The following is a 14153-nucleotide window of genomic DNA, read 5'->3' as shown; positions in this document are numbered from 1 at the left end:
GTTGTGATGAGAAGCAGCACACTGTGGGTGACAACAGGCTCAAGTGCCACAGTGCCTGGGCTCAGCTGTGCAATCAAGGGCACAATGCTTAACTTCTCTGTGCACCAGTTTTTCCATCTATAAAATCAATCGAATGATGGTATCTACCCCTTAGGGCTGTTATAAGAATTACGTAAGTTAATGTTTGTGAAGTGCTTACATCACCTGGTATATAGTAGCTGTTGTATATAAAGCAATACATTTTTTAGTGTGTTTTTAAGTTAAGAAAATTGAGATTCCTAGCAATTGCTAAGGTGATGAGTCAATCTCAACATGTTCATTAAAAAATGGGAAAAATACAAACATAAATTACAATGTGAAAATGTCCACTTTTGTCAGTGAGTCCTCTATGCCAATACAATGCCTTAAAATCCACTCTAATTGCCTTGTGCTTGTAGGATATAACTATTTGACTTTCATACCTGTGATATAATTTTGTAATCAATGGTCCTGTTTCAGATAATAAACAAATTGTATTCTGAATGGTTGAATAACTTCTGATACAAAATTTTATCTACCTAACAACTTCTAATCTGAGGGTATCAAATTGATATAAAGGGAAGTAACAATTTAGAGAATGCATGGATACAAAATTAGTTTGCTTTGTTAAGGTTGTTATTCAGTTCTTAGAAAGAGAACCAATAGAAACTATTGTCCTATATTTAAAGAAACACTTTCTAAGCACCAAAGTCAGAAATCAAAACTGTGTATTAGGAAATCTAATGGCTTTTTAATCATTGCAAGTCATTTTAGCAAATAGGCAATCAGTACTCTTGATGTTTAAATAAATTTTTACATAAATTTATGTGAAATCTTTAAATAGAATATGTTTTGTAGAAAGTAAAATCTTTATAAGGTAGTCTCCTATTGTCTATGAAATATAATTTCCTGAAAACTACACTTCAATATGGGACTCTACATAGGACTTAATAGCTGGTAGTTAAATGTTTAAAAAAATATAATTATTTTCGTGAATGTTTTTCAATGACATTCTTTAGGTATTTATCTTGAAAAGGGTCTATGGACTTTTGCTATGTGCCATAGTAATGCAGATTGAGTGATGCATTAATGAAGTACAACACTGAGCTTTTCTTATTTCATAATCTTAATTCATTCAACTTTCAATAAGCATTTATTTAACAAGTCACATTGTGTGAGGTGCAATGAAAATGTAAAAAAGAAGTTAACCCATTCTAATTTGATTTATTTGGGATAATTACAAATTTATATATTAGAATTAAAAAAATAAAAAATCTTTCTGTGTTATATAAGCTAAACTTAGACTATAAGTCATTTGATATTTACTTTTTAACGTATTAAACATTACATAGCATGTCACTTTATTAAGTTAAATTTTCATGTTTTAGAAGAGTTTAATATTGACTTTTCCAGAAACTTTTCCAAGAACTTATTTCTTAAGTTTCATATTTTCTTGCAATAAAACAAATAAAAAAGTAACCAAGAAATAAAACTTCAAAATATTTTAATTTCTGTCTACTTGTCTTGTCATCTTGAAAATTTTTAAAAAACTTTAACGAGAAATAAAAATTGTAAATATTTTGGGCATACAATGTGATGTTTTGATATATGTATACATTGTAGAAAGATTAAATCAAGCTAATTAATGTATCTATTACTTCACCTACATGTAACGTTTTGTGTTGAGAATGATTAAAATATACTCTTTTAGAAATTTTGAAATATACAATACATTATTATTAACTATAGTCACCATGCCGTGCAATGGATCACTAAAACTTATTTCTCTTGTCCAACTGAAACTTTATATTCTTTGTCAGGTCCTGTCCTCTTATATTACTTATATACGTATTTGAATACAATGGTAACAAGTTTCTTATTTTATTTTATTTATTGTCCTAATGTTTAGTTTATTAAAATAGAATATGAATCTGAGTATAAATGGCATATTCAGGAAAACTAAGCAACAAGACCAAAAATGTAAAATTAATTTGAGTATTTATATAAGACTTTATGATTGGGTTGCTTTATTTTTCTATACTTAAAAATTCAAAATTATTTAATAATCTTTAAAATCACATTTATATTACTGTTATTATAGTAATATTCTTACTTTCTATAGATAACATATATTCTTAAACAAGTAAATTCTCTTTTGAAGTTATTCTATTTGCTTATATTTTGTACTTATTCCAACAGATTGGTCAGTTTTAATTTTTCATCTCCCTCTCTGAATTTGAGGAACTCTTTCATATTTAGACTCTAAAAACTACAGGTGGACAAAAAGTAACAAATACAATGTCCTTTTATTTAATTGTCTTGAATAAAAGTGATGTAATCTCAAAAACAATTGGCTAACACATTTATCTCCCTGTTAAACTACATGTAAGGCTGAGAGAAATTTTTTTATATTATGCTGATGCTATAATAAATGGGCTGATTTAATAGTGTTGGTTGCAACTTACAACATTTTTGTCTACATTAAAGTTAAGATCTTGATGGGTATTTTGGCATTCTTCCTGTGAATTAAAATTAGAATAACGTGATTAGTCCCTAAAATTTTAAAGGCTGTATTTACTAATCATGGAACAAAATCTAAATTATATTACTTTGAGATCAACAGTAGGTTCATATAAACTATTTTCTTTCATATAGCTTCCTTTTTTAAAGGAAAATACAGTTTTCTTCCTACTGCAGAAGTATCAGATTCTTGTAGCATCCATGACACTTGTAAGCATTCAGTGGTCAGACGCCACTACATATCCTTCAAATGATATGACCCAGTGAAGCTGGAAGGTGTCGTCACGGAGCCAGGCAGCCTGGTATCTCAGCCATCCACCAGGACAGAGCCAGCAGGCCCCAGCTGGTGTGCTGAATCCAGACTAAGGTGGGAAATAGATTTTGCATTTTGAAAATCAACTCTTCTAACATTGAATCTCAGGACATACTTATTAGATAAAAGTGCATTGAAGGCTTCAGAAATTATTTACTGAATAAAATTTACAAAGCTCATCTGCCAAAATTACTCTCAGAATAAGTTAAATCTTAATTTTATTATCCCTCTGGGTTTCTGATTTTATACTAGCTTATACATATCTTTCAAAATATGAATAAATGTATGTTCAGGACTATATGTTGCCTGGATTATTGAGTATGTATGATATATGCTAAATGGAGTATACTGGTAGGTCATTTAAAAGTGATCAAAATTAGAATAACAGCATATTAATCACCAATGCCCATTGGTGTGGTAACATTAGCCCATCACATTGAGCTTGCCATTTTGATCTTTAGACAAATGAAAAACTCTTACAAAATAAAAATGCATTTCATGTTCTTGTTCTCACTTGGATGCTTGTGCTCACTGTTCAAACACATGGGGGCTTGGATTTGCAATTGCTTTTGCTATTGTTGTACTGTCATTTTTTTTGACACCACTATTCATTAACTCATCTCCCGGTGATATTAGAAAAATCAACTTACAGGATTTGCTACAAGTTCAAGATTTCTCATACCTCCTGTTGTCCTCGACTTAACACTAGTGCTGCCTAAACAACTGTGGAGAATATCTGTCATTTCTTAAAAGTTTAGTTACCTCGATTTGGTAGGTATATAATGAAAAAAAACAAAAACAATAAAACACCCAAAACATTTAATTTCATAAGGCTGAGTGAGCAAGGTAGACCCATCCTTTAGACATCATTCTGAATGGGAAAATGCCATGCTAGATTTTCAAACCATGTACTTTCCTAATGTTACACTTTTGGTGCTTCAGGCTGGAGTAGCCTGGCATCTGGAATCATGAAGTTTTATCATGAGAAACTGAGAGGATACTGTTTCTCTTTTCTAAAAAGAGAATGAAACTCTCTGCTAGGGCTCATTAAAAAGGGTTTTAAAATTGGAGCCAATAAAACACGATTGTCAATTCCTCCAGCCTTTTTATCTCAGCAGCATTTTAAAAAGGCATCATTTCTCCTATTTGCAACACAGACGCAGACACATTCTAACTAGCAACAACAGCAACATCTCCCCAACTTCCCTGTGACTCATGAACAGGCACACAGACCAAATGGAGCCAGAAGACTCTTTCCACCACCCCTCAAATCCCAATTTTCGACTGCACGCCTCTTTGACATGGGAGTTACTAGGCAAGATTCATCCCATCACCCTGAAATCCTTCTTGCTTTGCTCTCCTTTGAAAGTGAAAAAGAAAAGCCTTCCACAAGATAGAAAAGTTTGGGCACTTGATGCCAGCATTTCCAATAGCGACCCTAATAGACAAAGCATTTTGGAGTTTTGACCTCCAAAGAGAGCAGACGCCAGTCAAGAAAAAACAACTTGAGTGTGTGACAACGGGACTATGAAAGCTCTGCTTCGCTAGCATCGCCTGGGCTCTTCTGCTCGCCCAAGGCAGGAAAGAGGAGGGGTGGGGTGAGGACTTCTCACAGGATCCTTTTCCTTGAGCAAGCCCATCCTGAGATGTGGAGCGAGGGCTGGTTCAAAGCTGCACTTGCAACTGCCCCGGCCTTTGGTCCCACCTGCCTGTCAATTTCAGTCCGCGTCCACAATTCCCCTGTTTACAGCTCTGGGGATACGGAGAACCTGGGTTTCCCAGCGCTCAGGGATGCTGCTAGGCCAGTTCCCTACTGACCTTCCAGGGACTCTGAAATCAACTTTCCCCACACAGTCTGAATTGTTTGCATTTGTTTTCTGCCTGCGGGAGCCTCCCGCCCAGCCCACCCTTCTCCCCGCTCCTCCATGCCCCCTCCCCTCCCTCCGGCCTCTCGGGCTCCCCCCACCCCCGCCCTCCTCTTTGTTGTCTCCTACCTGCTGGCCAGGCTCTGCCTGCAGTGCTGCCTGAAGGGCATCAGGTGGTAGTTCATGGCGTCCAGCAGCAGCTTCTGGCAGACTGGGTCGGTTCGCATGAAATCCACCGACTGGACCCGCTCCACCAGCTCCGGGGCCGGGATGAGGGCGAAGCGGAGGCGCTTCATGAGGTCGGGCGCGTACTGCATGCGGGTCTCGCGGTCGTGCTCCAGCCACAGCACGGACATCTGGAAAAGCGCCAGCTCCGACTCCACGGGGGGCGGCAGCGAGTCCAGCAGGGCGCGCATCTCCTCGAAGTTGAGCAGCAGCACATCCTCCACCAGGTACTTGTTGGCCAGCTTCTTGGTCTCTTCTAGGCCGTGCAGCGCGGCGATCTTGCACACCTGCTTGTAGTTCTGCACCGAGATCTGGTCGTTGAGGAATTGCACGCAGAGCTTGGTGACCTGGGGGATGTGCAGGATCTTGCTGACCGACAGCACCTCCTCCACCGTGTCCAGGGACAGGGTCACGTTGGCCGTGTAGAGGTACTCGAGCACCAGGCGCAGCCCGATGGACGAACAGCCCTGCAGCACCAGGTTGTTGATGGCCCGGGGGCTGGTCAGCAGCTTGTCGTCGGGGGAGGAGGAAGGAGTCCCGGGCTCCTCCTGCGGCGGCTGCTGCTGCTGCTGTGACGGCTGCTGCTGCTGTGGCTGCTGCTGCTGGTCCTTGGGGGCCCCCAGGCCGTCCTGGCCGCCGACCCCTCCCCCGAGAGGGGGGTGGCTGGAGAAGAGCGATCGGAAGTACTGCGAGCAGGAGGCCAGCACGGCCTTGTGGCAGTGGAACTGCTGGCCCTGGGCCGTCAGGGTCACGTCGCAAAACAGCTGCTTCCTCCACAGCAGGTTGAGGCCGTGCAGCAGGTTGTCGCTGTGGCTGGGGTCGAAGGTGGAGGTCCTGTCCCCGGATCTGGACATGGCGAGCTGACTCGGTGCACCTGGCTTTAAACCCTCCTCCAACCTGGCAGACAAGGGTGGGGGATGGGAGGGAGGGGAGAAGGGTGATGGAGGGGGTGGGGTGTGGTCAGGGTGGGGAAGGGTGTGGAGGGGAGGGGAGGGCGAAGAACAAGAATCAGTGCTCAACTTGGCTCCCTCCCGGCTTGCTCCAGACCCCGACCCTAGAAGGAAGGTCTGAAGACACTGGATCCGTGAGCGCCACCAGAAGGGCCCTGTCTGGGGTCCAGGCGTGGGTTCTGCTTCCTGCTACTCCTCTCGCCACCTCCCACACACTTTGTCCCTCACTTTCCTAAAACCACCTCAGCTCGGCTCTTGGCAGCTACAGCGGTGACAGCAGCGACGGCAAAGTGGCGGCTGAGGCCGAGACACCTCGTGAGCTCGTGTCCATGCCGGGCCGGATGAAGGGCAAGGCCGGGGAGTGGGGAACCAGGGGTGCCCCGAAAGCTCAGAGGCGACCGACGGCGAAGGTTGCAGGTCAACTTGTGCCGGAAGCTTTGCTGTTCGCAGTTGGCCCAGTTTTGGGGGGTAGCAAAGAGGGCCGGACAAGCGTGCGAGTAGGCGAATCTTAGCTCCCCCAAAGCTGGGAACCCCTTCGATTATCCGTGCTGCCCCGAGAAACTCCTAGGCTAATAGTCTGAGGGAGGAGATAAAGCCCTTTCTTCTCCCGGGAAAGTGCAGCGGAGCGCGGTGAGGACCCGCTCCGTGGACTCGGCAGAGGCGGGAGCTGTCCTTATCAATTCTAGCTCATTTCCCTCACCCCGGCCCTGCCCGCTTCCCTGCTTCGCAAACTGTTGGCTTCCCCGCCACCACTCAGTTTTGCTAATTTTCCAGAGACGCCTTTAAACCTGGCAGGAGAATCCTTCCACCACCACCCCACCCCCTCGGCCCCCTCTCCCCCGCCTCTCGCATTTCAAAGCACGGAAGTTCAGACATCTATCTCCCCTTCCAGCGCGGGGCGGCACCGAGGAAGACGAGGGAGGAAGGGAGGCCACTAGGGTGGATTTAGAGCGAGAGCCGGGAAGCCCGGAGGGATTCGTGTGGACGGCTGTTCTTCCCGGGCACCAGGCGCAGTCCCTTTAACTCCAGCAACTATGAGAAGTTCAAGTTAGAAGACAGGTGTTGGGGGAGGGGGTGGGGGTGTCCAATGGGCGGGGTGGGGGGGGCGCAGTCGGGTGCCGGGTCTCTGCGTCCCACCCAGCCAGGTCGCCGGCAGCCGCAGCTTCCTTCCGAGACCCTCGGTACAGCCCCCAGAGGCCCCCACTAGGGCACCCCCACTCCCCCGGCCCTGGAACTACTTCTGTAAAAAGTCTAAGCCGCCTGCATCTAGGCGGAGGAGGGCAGGGTGGGGGAGGCGAGGCGAAATCGATCCGCCGGGTCCTTAACCTGTAATTGCACCTTCCAGGGCTGAGCAGAAAGGGACCCTCTGCTCACATCCCGCCCGCCCGCCCGGGAGAGCCGCCGCCGCCGCCGCCCGGCTCAGAGGGATCCCGCCGGACCTGCCCCTTCCACTGCGGCTCGCTCTGCCCTGCCTGGCGCCAGTCCTGGATCGCCGGCTTCCTATTTATACGGGACTGGGCTCTTCTCGACTCACTTTACCATCCCGTTCCAGGTGGACCCTAACCTCCCTCGCGCTCCCTCCCCCGGCGGCACCCCCACCCTCGCCCCCAAAGCTCTGGCTTGCCTGGAAACATCTTACAGTGTCTGCCTTTAAGTGGACCCGGTCATACCTCTCTCTCTCTCTCTCTCTTTTGCTCTCCCCGCTTCGTTGTCTCCCCCCCATCTTTCCTATTCCCCTTCCTTCTTGTTCTCCTTCTTTGCCTTTCCCCCTCATCTGCTTATTTCTTGCAATAGGAGTTTTATTCTTTATGAGCGTTTGCCACACAGCTACCCCCCCACCCCTCTGAAAGACTCCGTCCCCGTCCCTCCCCCCTCCAACAACCCAAAAGACAGAACAAAATACACCCAAGGCAGACACAAGGCCAGAAACTTACCTGCTCTCAACCAGCTGCAAAGTCAAGGCTCACTTAAGCTCCCCCCAAAAATCAATTGTCCTTCCTTTTTAAAGGTTTGCTCTCTCCTTGGGAGGGGGAAACACCTTCTGGTTCCCAACTCCAGGCAGTCACTCTTTACAATTTATTTTGTCGTACATCATTTGATCACCATGAATTAGCAACAGCAAGAAAATGTAGGAGAGGGAGAAAAGAGAGAAAGAGAGAGGGAGAGAGAGAGGAGAGAGAGGGAGAGAGAGGGAGCAGAGCTTTCTGCAAGAGAAGAAGAAGAAAAAATGTACGTGTGACAAATTATGCTACCAAGAAACAACACATCATTATCCTTGGGCCTGGGGCTCAGTGAGTCGTAACGAGAGTAATAGGAAATCCACGGTTGGGGAGAGAAACGGTCGTGCTTGGCCAGTAGAGAGAGACCATACAGGGGGATGGATGCTGGAGAGACTCGCAAAATTATGGCTCAAGGCTATTGTAAAAATTGTCGAGCGTAAATGACTGCGATTTCAAACATCTTTGGAAGAAAGAAGGGGAAAAAGCGAGCCCCCCTCCCTCCCTCTCCCTCTCTCTCCCTCTCTCTTCTCTCTCTCTATAAAGAACCGTCAAGTTTTAGTGCGCATTGCTAATTAGTCAATTTCTCTCTGCCTTCACAGGCTGGCGACTTCGCTGCTGAGCTGAAACTGCTAATTTCTGTGACCAGCTTTTTTCTTAGCTGTGATCTGGATGAATGAGTAGCTGTCTCACAGAGATGACAAAAATAAACTCTAATCCCCCCCAAAATTTCCACTACATCTTTCTCATGCATAGATTTATGATCTTCAAGCGCTCTGTGCAATATGCAAACTTTTTTTTGTGTCTGTATATATGCTGTTGTCTCCAGATTTCACTACATTGGTATGCTGCTTTTCCCTTCCCCCCACCCCCCCAACACTATGGAATGCAGAGACTGTCTGATCTCAAAGTATGCTAAGATGCCACTTTATCCTCTCTTGGTGTTTGGGGTTTGGGTCTGACTTGGAAGACACTAGCTAGCCCTTGCCTAAGAGGTGAATGGGTGAGGATACAAACCAGGGGTGGGGGAAGGAGAGCTGGTAGACAGAATAGAGTAAGCTCTTCACTTTACATTTTGTTTCCCTGCACTATTCAAGCTTTATGATCTTGTTTGAAAACATATTTTCTCTATCATTTTGTCTGGTTAAACAACTGCCTCTGTCAGTTCTCTGTCAGCTCTTCGACAGATAAAGGTTCAGAAGTCACATTTCTTTTTTGTTGGAAGATTATCATATTGTCAGATTTGTGTTTCAATTAGGAATATTTGATTTGCAGAAGCTAGAATCAAGTGCTAGGAAACCCAGCTGCAATTTCACAAATGTAACCGATCAACTTTGGAGCTCATCTGATATATAAGGGCAACCACATAGTGCTCACATTTTTGACCCTGCTTGGCATGCAAAATGAAGCCCAGCATGTTTCTGGAATTTTAGCTGTACCAGAGATTCATGTGCATTTTGGTAGAGGACATGTTCTCCAGACTTATCTCATGATGTATTGTGCCCTTACATTTATAGCCCTGCATTTCGGTTGTCAATGGGGGTTGGAGGTGTCCAAGAAAGAAAGAAAAAAAAGAAGCAGAAAAAGGCAGGTATGCCCTTGAATAGAATGAACATGAAAAGAAAGCTGGACATGAATTAAATTGAGTTTTCATTGCTATTAAATATATGAATATGATCCATTCTAATTTATATGTGCTCTGATTAGTAAACTTATTAAAATATACATCAGGGCACCACTGAAAGTCTGTGTTTTCACACCACCTTTGAGAGATGGAAAGACATCTGTGTAAAGGAGGGGGGAAAACCGAAAATTCTCAGATTCAGACATAAGGAATTCCCCATTTACCATGATGGACATTAACATGCATATAGGATACTTACTCTTAAATAAATAAAGAAACATCAGACTGAAGCACTTACCCCTCACAAAGGTCTTTTTCTGTCGAGGTCTTAGGTTATCTGAAAGTAAGACTTCTTTATTCAGATCCTGCTGAGATGATGCATTTTCATATTCATATTTATAATAGGAAATCCCAAATACATGATGAAATAATGGAAAAGGATTTTTTTTTTTTTTGGTTGTTGTTTAGGGGAAGGGAAAGAAAAAGAATAGATTATCCAAATCTTCTAGCCTTAATATTTGGTTTCCTTTTTTAAAAAAAATTTCCTTTATGTGAGTCTTGAATGGGATGATTGTGTGACTGTAAGATAGGGCCTTTTTGGGGTTCTGTGTCATTAGCAATTAAAGCTATCAAGTATGTGGAGTGTCATCAAACTCTCATACATGCAAAGTACAATTTTTATATTATGCTTTTGATGTTGATCTTTTATGAATTTGGAATTAAGCCCAAAGGTAAATAATACTATTGATAAATTAATGGCCATCTTCCCATTTTATCATAAAGGAATTAAAGTATGTTTTGTGGGCCTCAAAGTAGCTTACTTGCAAATTTTTTTTTTTTTTTTTTTTTTTTTTTACTGATAGGGTATATTGGTCACTAATTATGATTACTAAGCTCTTTATTGCTTCCAAACAATATAAAAGCTACATTTCAAAAAATTTAACTACCTATAATTTTAATGCTTATTTAAAACTAGAGTGGAAGAGGAAGAAAATGGGGTTGGGGCTTGCAGTTCTAAAGCTGCTGTTGAAATGAAGTAGATAAGACTTTTTTCTCCGCATTTTAAAGTTACCTTATTAGATAGTGTTTAAAATTTCAGAGAAAAATTACAATTTTTGTTATTTTGTAAGCAATTAAAAAAAAGATATTGATGACAAAAAGTCCCTTCATAATCTATGCATAAACCAACATATATGTCATGTAGATTTCACACCTCCAATATCTTGTACTGGCTTTGACTGAAATTATGGCAGAACTCACAAATGCTATGACACTATTTACAATAAATCCCGTTAGGAGGGATTCAATTTGCAGCAATCAGATGCTAGCTACTAAGCGATTGTAAGTATTTGAATTTTATCCTACTTCACTGTTCAACGTACAGAAATTGCATCTGTGTGTTTGATCTGTCCTGCTGAGCATTCTCAGCAGCTTGCATCTCTGCCACTATTGTTTTTAAAATGGCAGGAAGGACGTGACTAGTCAAGAGCACTCAGCAGGATGGATTTCACATGGCATAAGAGAAGCCAGAATTGTCTTTTTTTAAAAAAAAAAAATTAAATATAATCACGTAGTCATCTAATTCAAGCCGTCTTCATACTTCGATAGAATTATCAAAATTATTCATCAGTGAATCTGCATTTAAACTATGTACAATGGAAAGATTCTGAAACTGTTGCCACTAAGCAGTCTACGAGGGCTGCCATTAGCTCTGAGAGGTCTGGCCAGCCTTCCTGGTAGCAGAGACCAGGCAGCTCAGGGGCTCCAGTTGCTCAGGACCATCTTGCTGGACTGGAGGAACTGGAGGTTATCTTTAGAGCAGTTCTTGAAATGTTTTGCTGCTTAACATCAAGGGGCAGCCGCACTGAATCTTTATTTTCCTCATTCTTGACTTTTCTGCTTAGGATTTATGGGTTGTCACCAAATTGGATAAACATCAGAGCCTGGCCTCCCCTGTGTTTTTTTGGTTGGTGAATACTAGTTCATTGCGGCCTGACCTTTGAGATTGCCATCATTGTGAAATGGATGGATAAATGGATAAATTATTCCACTTTACATAGGGAATAAAATTGAGTAAAGAAGGAGCATATGTAGCTCCTTCACAGCCAGTGAGTGATAAAACCCAGACAAAACTCATAGGTTTCTAGGTTTTTGTTTTAAATCTTGGGTAGACATGGCCAGAGATATCACAAGACCATCAGCATTGAGAAGCTTATTGAAGAACAAAAAAATCTGAAATAAAAATAAAAGGCAAGAAATGGTGCTACTGGCTAACATTTAGTGAAAAACCAATAGTTTGCTATTGCTCCAGGGTCAAGTCCAACTCCTTGGCCAGCATTCCAGGTTCCCAGTATTTGGCTCTAGCTTTTCTGGGCAGTTTTTTCTGTTAGTTGCGTTGGTTGTATCCTTATGAGAGGCCTTGGTTCTCCACACCTAGAAATCCTACGTATCTCTCAAGATTAAACTCAGATTTCTTTCCACTATGAAACTTTTCCTGGCAATCTCAAGCAAAATAATAATTGCTACTACTTACTGAGTTCATTATTTGTGTGGTGGATGCTATTCTAAATCCTTTGGATGTTTTTGTTTTCTTAAACCTCTTGTTAATCCTATGAGAGAGTATGGCAGATACCATTCTCTACCATTTGCAAAAATGGCTCCAACTCTCCACCCTTCCTGGTATACACCCTCCATTACATTATGGCTTTGTTGCTCTTCCCATTGAGAGTGAGGTCTATTTCCCCATACCTTGAATGTGAGCTGGCCTTGTAACTTGCCTTGATGGATAGAATGTGCCAGAAATGACTTTGTGCCCATTCTGAGTCTAGGCTTCAAGAGGCCTTGTATGTTTCAACACTCCCTCTTGGATCTCTGCCAGCTGCCATGTGAAAAAGCCCAGGATAGCCTGGTAGAAGATGAACCACCACATGGACAAGATGTTCCCCAGCTCCACTGGTAACTGAACTCAGATGCATGAGTGAGCCCAGCTGAGACAGAAGAACAGGCATAGTCCAAATTACTGATCCACAGAACTCTGAGCTAAAGCTGCTGTTTCAGGTCCTCAGTTTTGGGGTTGATTTGTTCCATAGGCAAATTAGCTAATAAGGAAAGGTACAATTATTACTGTTTTACTGATAAGCAAAAGTGAAGTGCAAAGAAGTCAGGTAAGTTTAGGATCATACAACTTTTTGAGGATAGAGCTGCGATTCATATCAACACAGCCTGACTCCAGAGATTAACCATTCTACTACACTGACCACAAAAGAAATGCCTGCCTCCCTTAAACAGTCATTCATTCTTCATCAAGTATATATTAAGTATTTATTATATACTAAACAACATGCTAAACGTTGAGGATACAATGATGGATAAAACCACATCCTCAAGAGGCTTACATTCTAGTAGAGGAGGCAGGCTGGTAAATTAGACTCAGCAAGTGAATAATTACAATCGAAAATTGCTCTTATAAGGGTATGTATAAGGAACTAGTCAAGCAGAAAGAAGCAGGCCCCTCCCTAACTTCCTCACAGTATTTATTATCTGTAGTACTCTTTTGACATTTGTTATTTACTGCTTTGTTAATTGCTTATTTAGGGAAATCTGATTTATCATCTCAACTAGATTATAAGCTTCCAGGGGAGAAGGAGCCTTCTGCTTGATAAAAATCTCCCATGGAACATAGTTTTGTGCCTTGCCCATAGTAGTTATTCAATAAATATGTTGATGGACTATTAAATTTGAATTTTCAAATTTATCAGAAAAACAGCAGAAAGAACAAGGGGGACATGTCACTATTAGAGACTGCGTTGGACATTTAACTAAGGTGTTAGTCAATCTCCTGATTATACTAATCTACTGTCTTAAAATTAATAAAATCTTTGTATTATTGTGAAATTATTATTTACAACATGTAGCTAAGAGCTGGATAGAAACTGAGTGAGTAAAAGCCTCCAAAAATTTGAACAGAGTAGTTACTTTTATGGAAATATTAATTCAACTACTAAACAAAGATAGCATAGCATTGTGATTCTGTGAATGGAATCTGGAAGCAGCCTCAGCCCTGCCTCCAGCCCCAGGTTGGAATCTTAGCTCTGCCACTCCTGGGTGCCCTTGGGTGAGTAGCCTCTCTCCGCTCACTTTCCTCATCTGAGAAAAGGATAATTATAGCACCTATCTCAAAGGATTATATGATGTTTAAACTTTTGTAAATGTTTGTAAAGCACTTAGAACAGTGCCAGATACACACTGAGTGCCATGTGAATGCTTATTAAATAAAAAAATAAATAGATGTAGCTAGAGAATTCTCTTCTTAGTTTTCTTTCCCTTTTTTCTCTCTTGCAGTCTATGCCTAGTGTTAAACAAATACTGAGTGGAGGAAAGAATAAAGAAATTTACTTTTCTTAGGGTTGTAATGATTCATGATGCCATTCAAGAGGCAACTTTTCACTTTAACAGAAGTACCACTATGTTTGGCTTTGATTTTTAGATATTGTGATTCATTTTGTTTAACGATAGTTTTAAAAATCACCACTCTTTGCCCTTTGAGGACATTGATGTTTTATGCACATGTCTTGGGTAACTAAGATATTAAAGATTAAAGATATTTATGCCTTTGAAAGGCAATGACCTCCCCACGAGAAT

The 14153-nt window shown here is 42.0% G+C and overlaps 1 protein-coding gene across 1 annotated transcript in view; it reads right to left on the bottom strand.

Annotated features, from left to right (window-relative positions):
- KLHL14 (kelch like family member 14) overlaps window positions 1-5795 on the bottom strand; it is a 92213-nt gene extending 86418 nt beyond the window's left edge. The window contains exon 1 of the mRNA XM_069468136.1: window positions 4846-5795. Within this exon, the coding sequence (XP_069324237.1) occupies window positions 4846-5795 (950 nt within the window). The remainder of the gene's footprint in view (window positions 1-4845) is intronic.
- Between the last annotated feature and the right edge of the window lie 8358 nt (window positions 5796-14153).

The sequence above is a fragment of the Eulemur rufifrons genome, chromosome 5, assembly GCF_041146395.1.
Source record: "Eulemur rufifrons isolate Redbay chromosome 5, OSU_ERuf_1, whole genome shotgun sequence".
Classification (NCBI taxonomy): Eukaryota; Metazoa; Chordata; class Mammalia; order Primates; family Lemuridae; genus Eulemur; species Eulemur rufifrons.
Note: the sequence above shows the minus strand (reverse complement) of the source record. Positions and strands in the feature narration are given on the sequence as shown.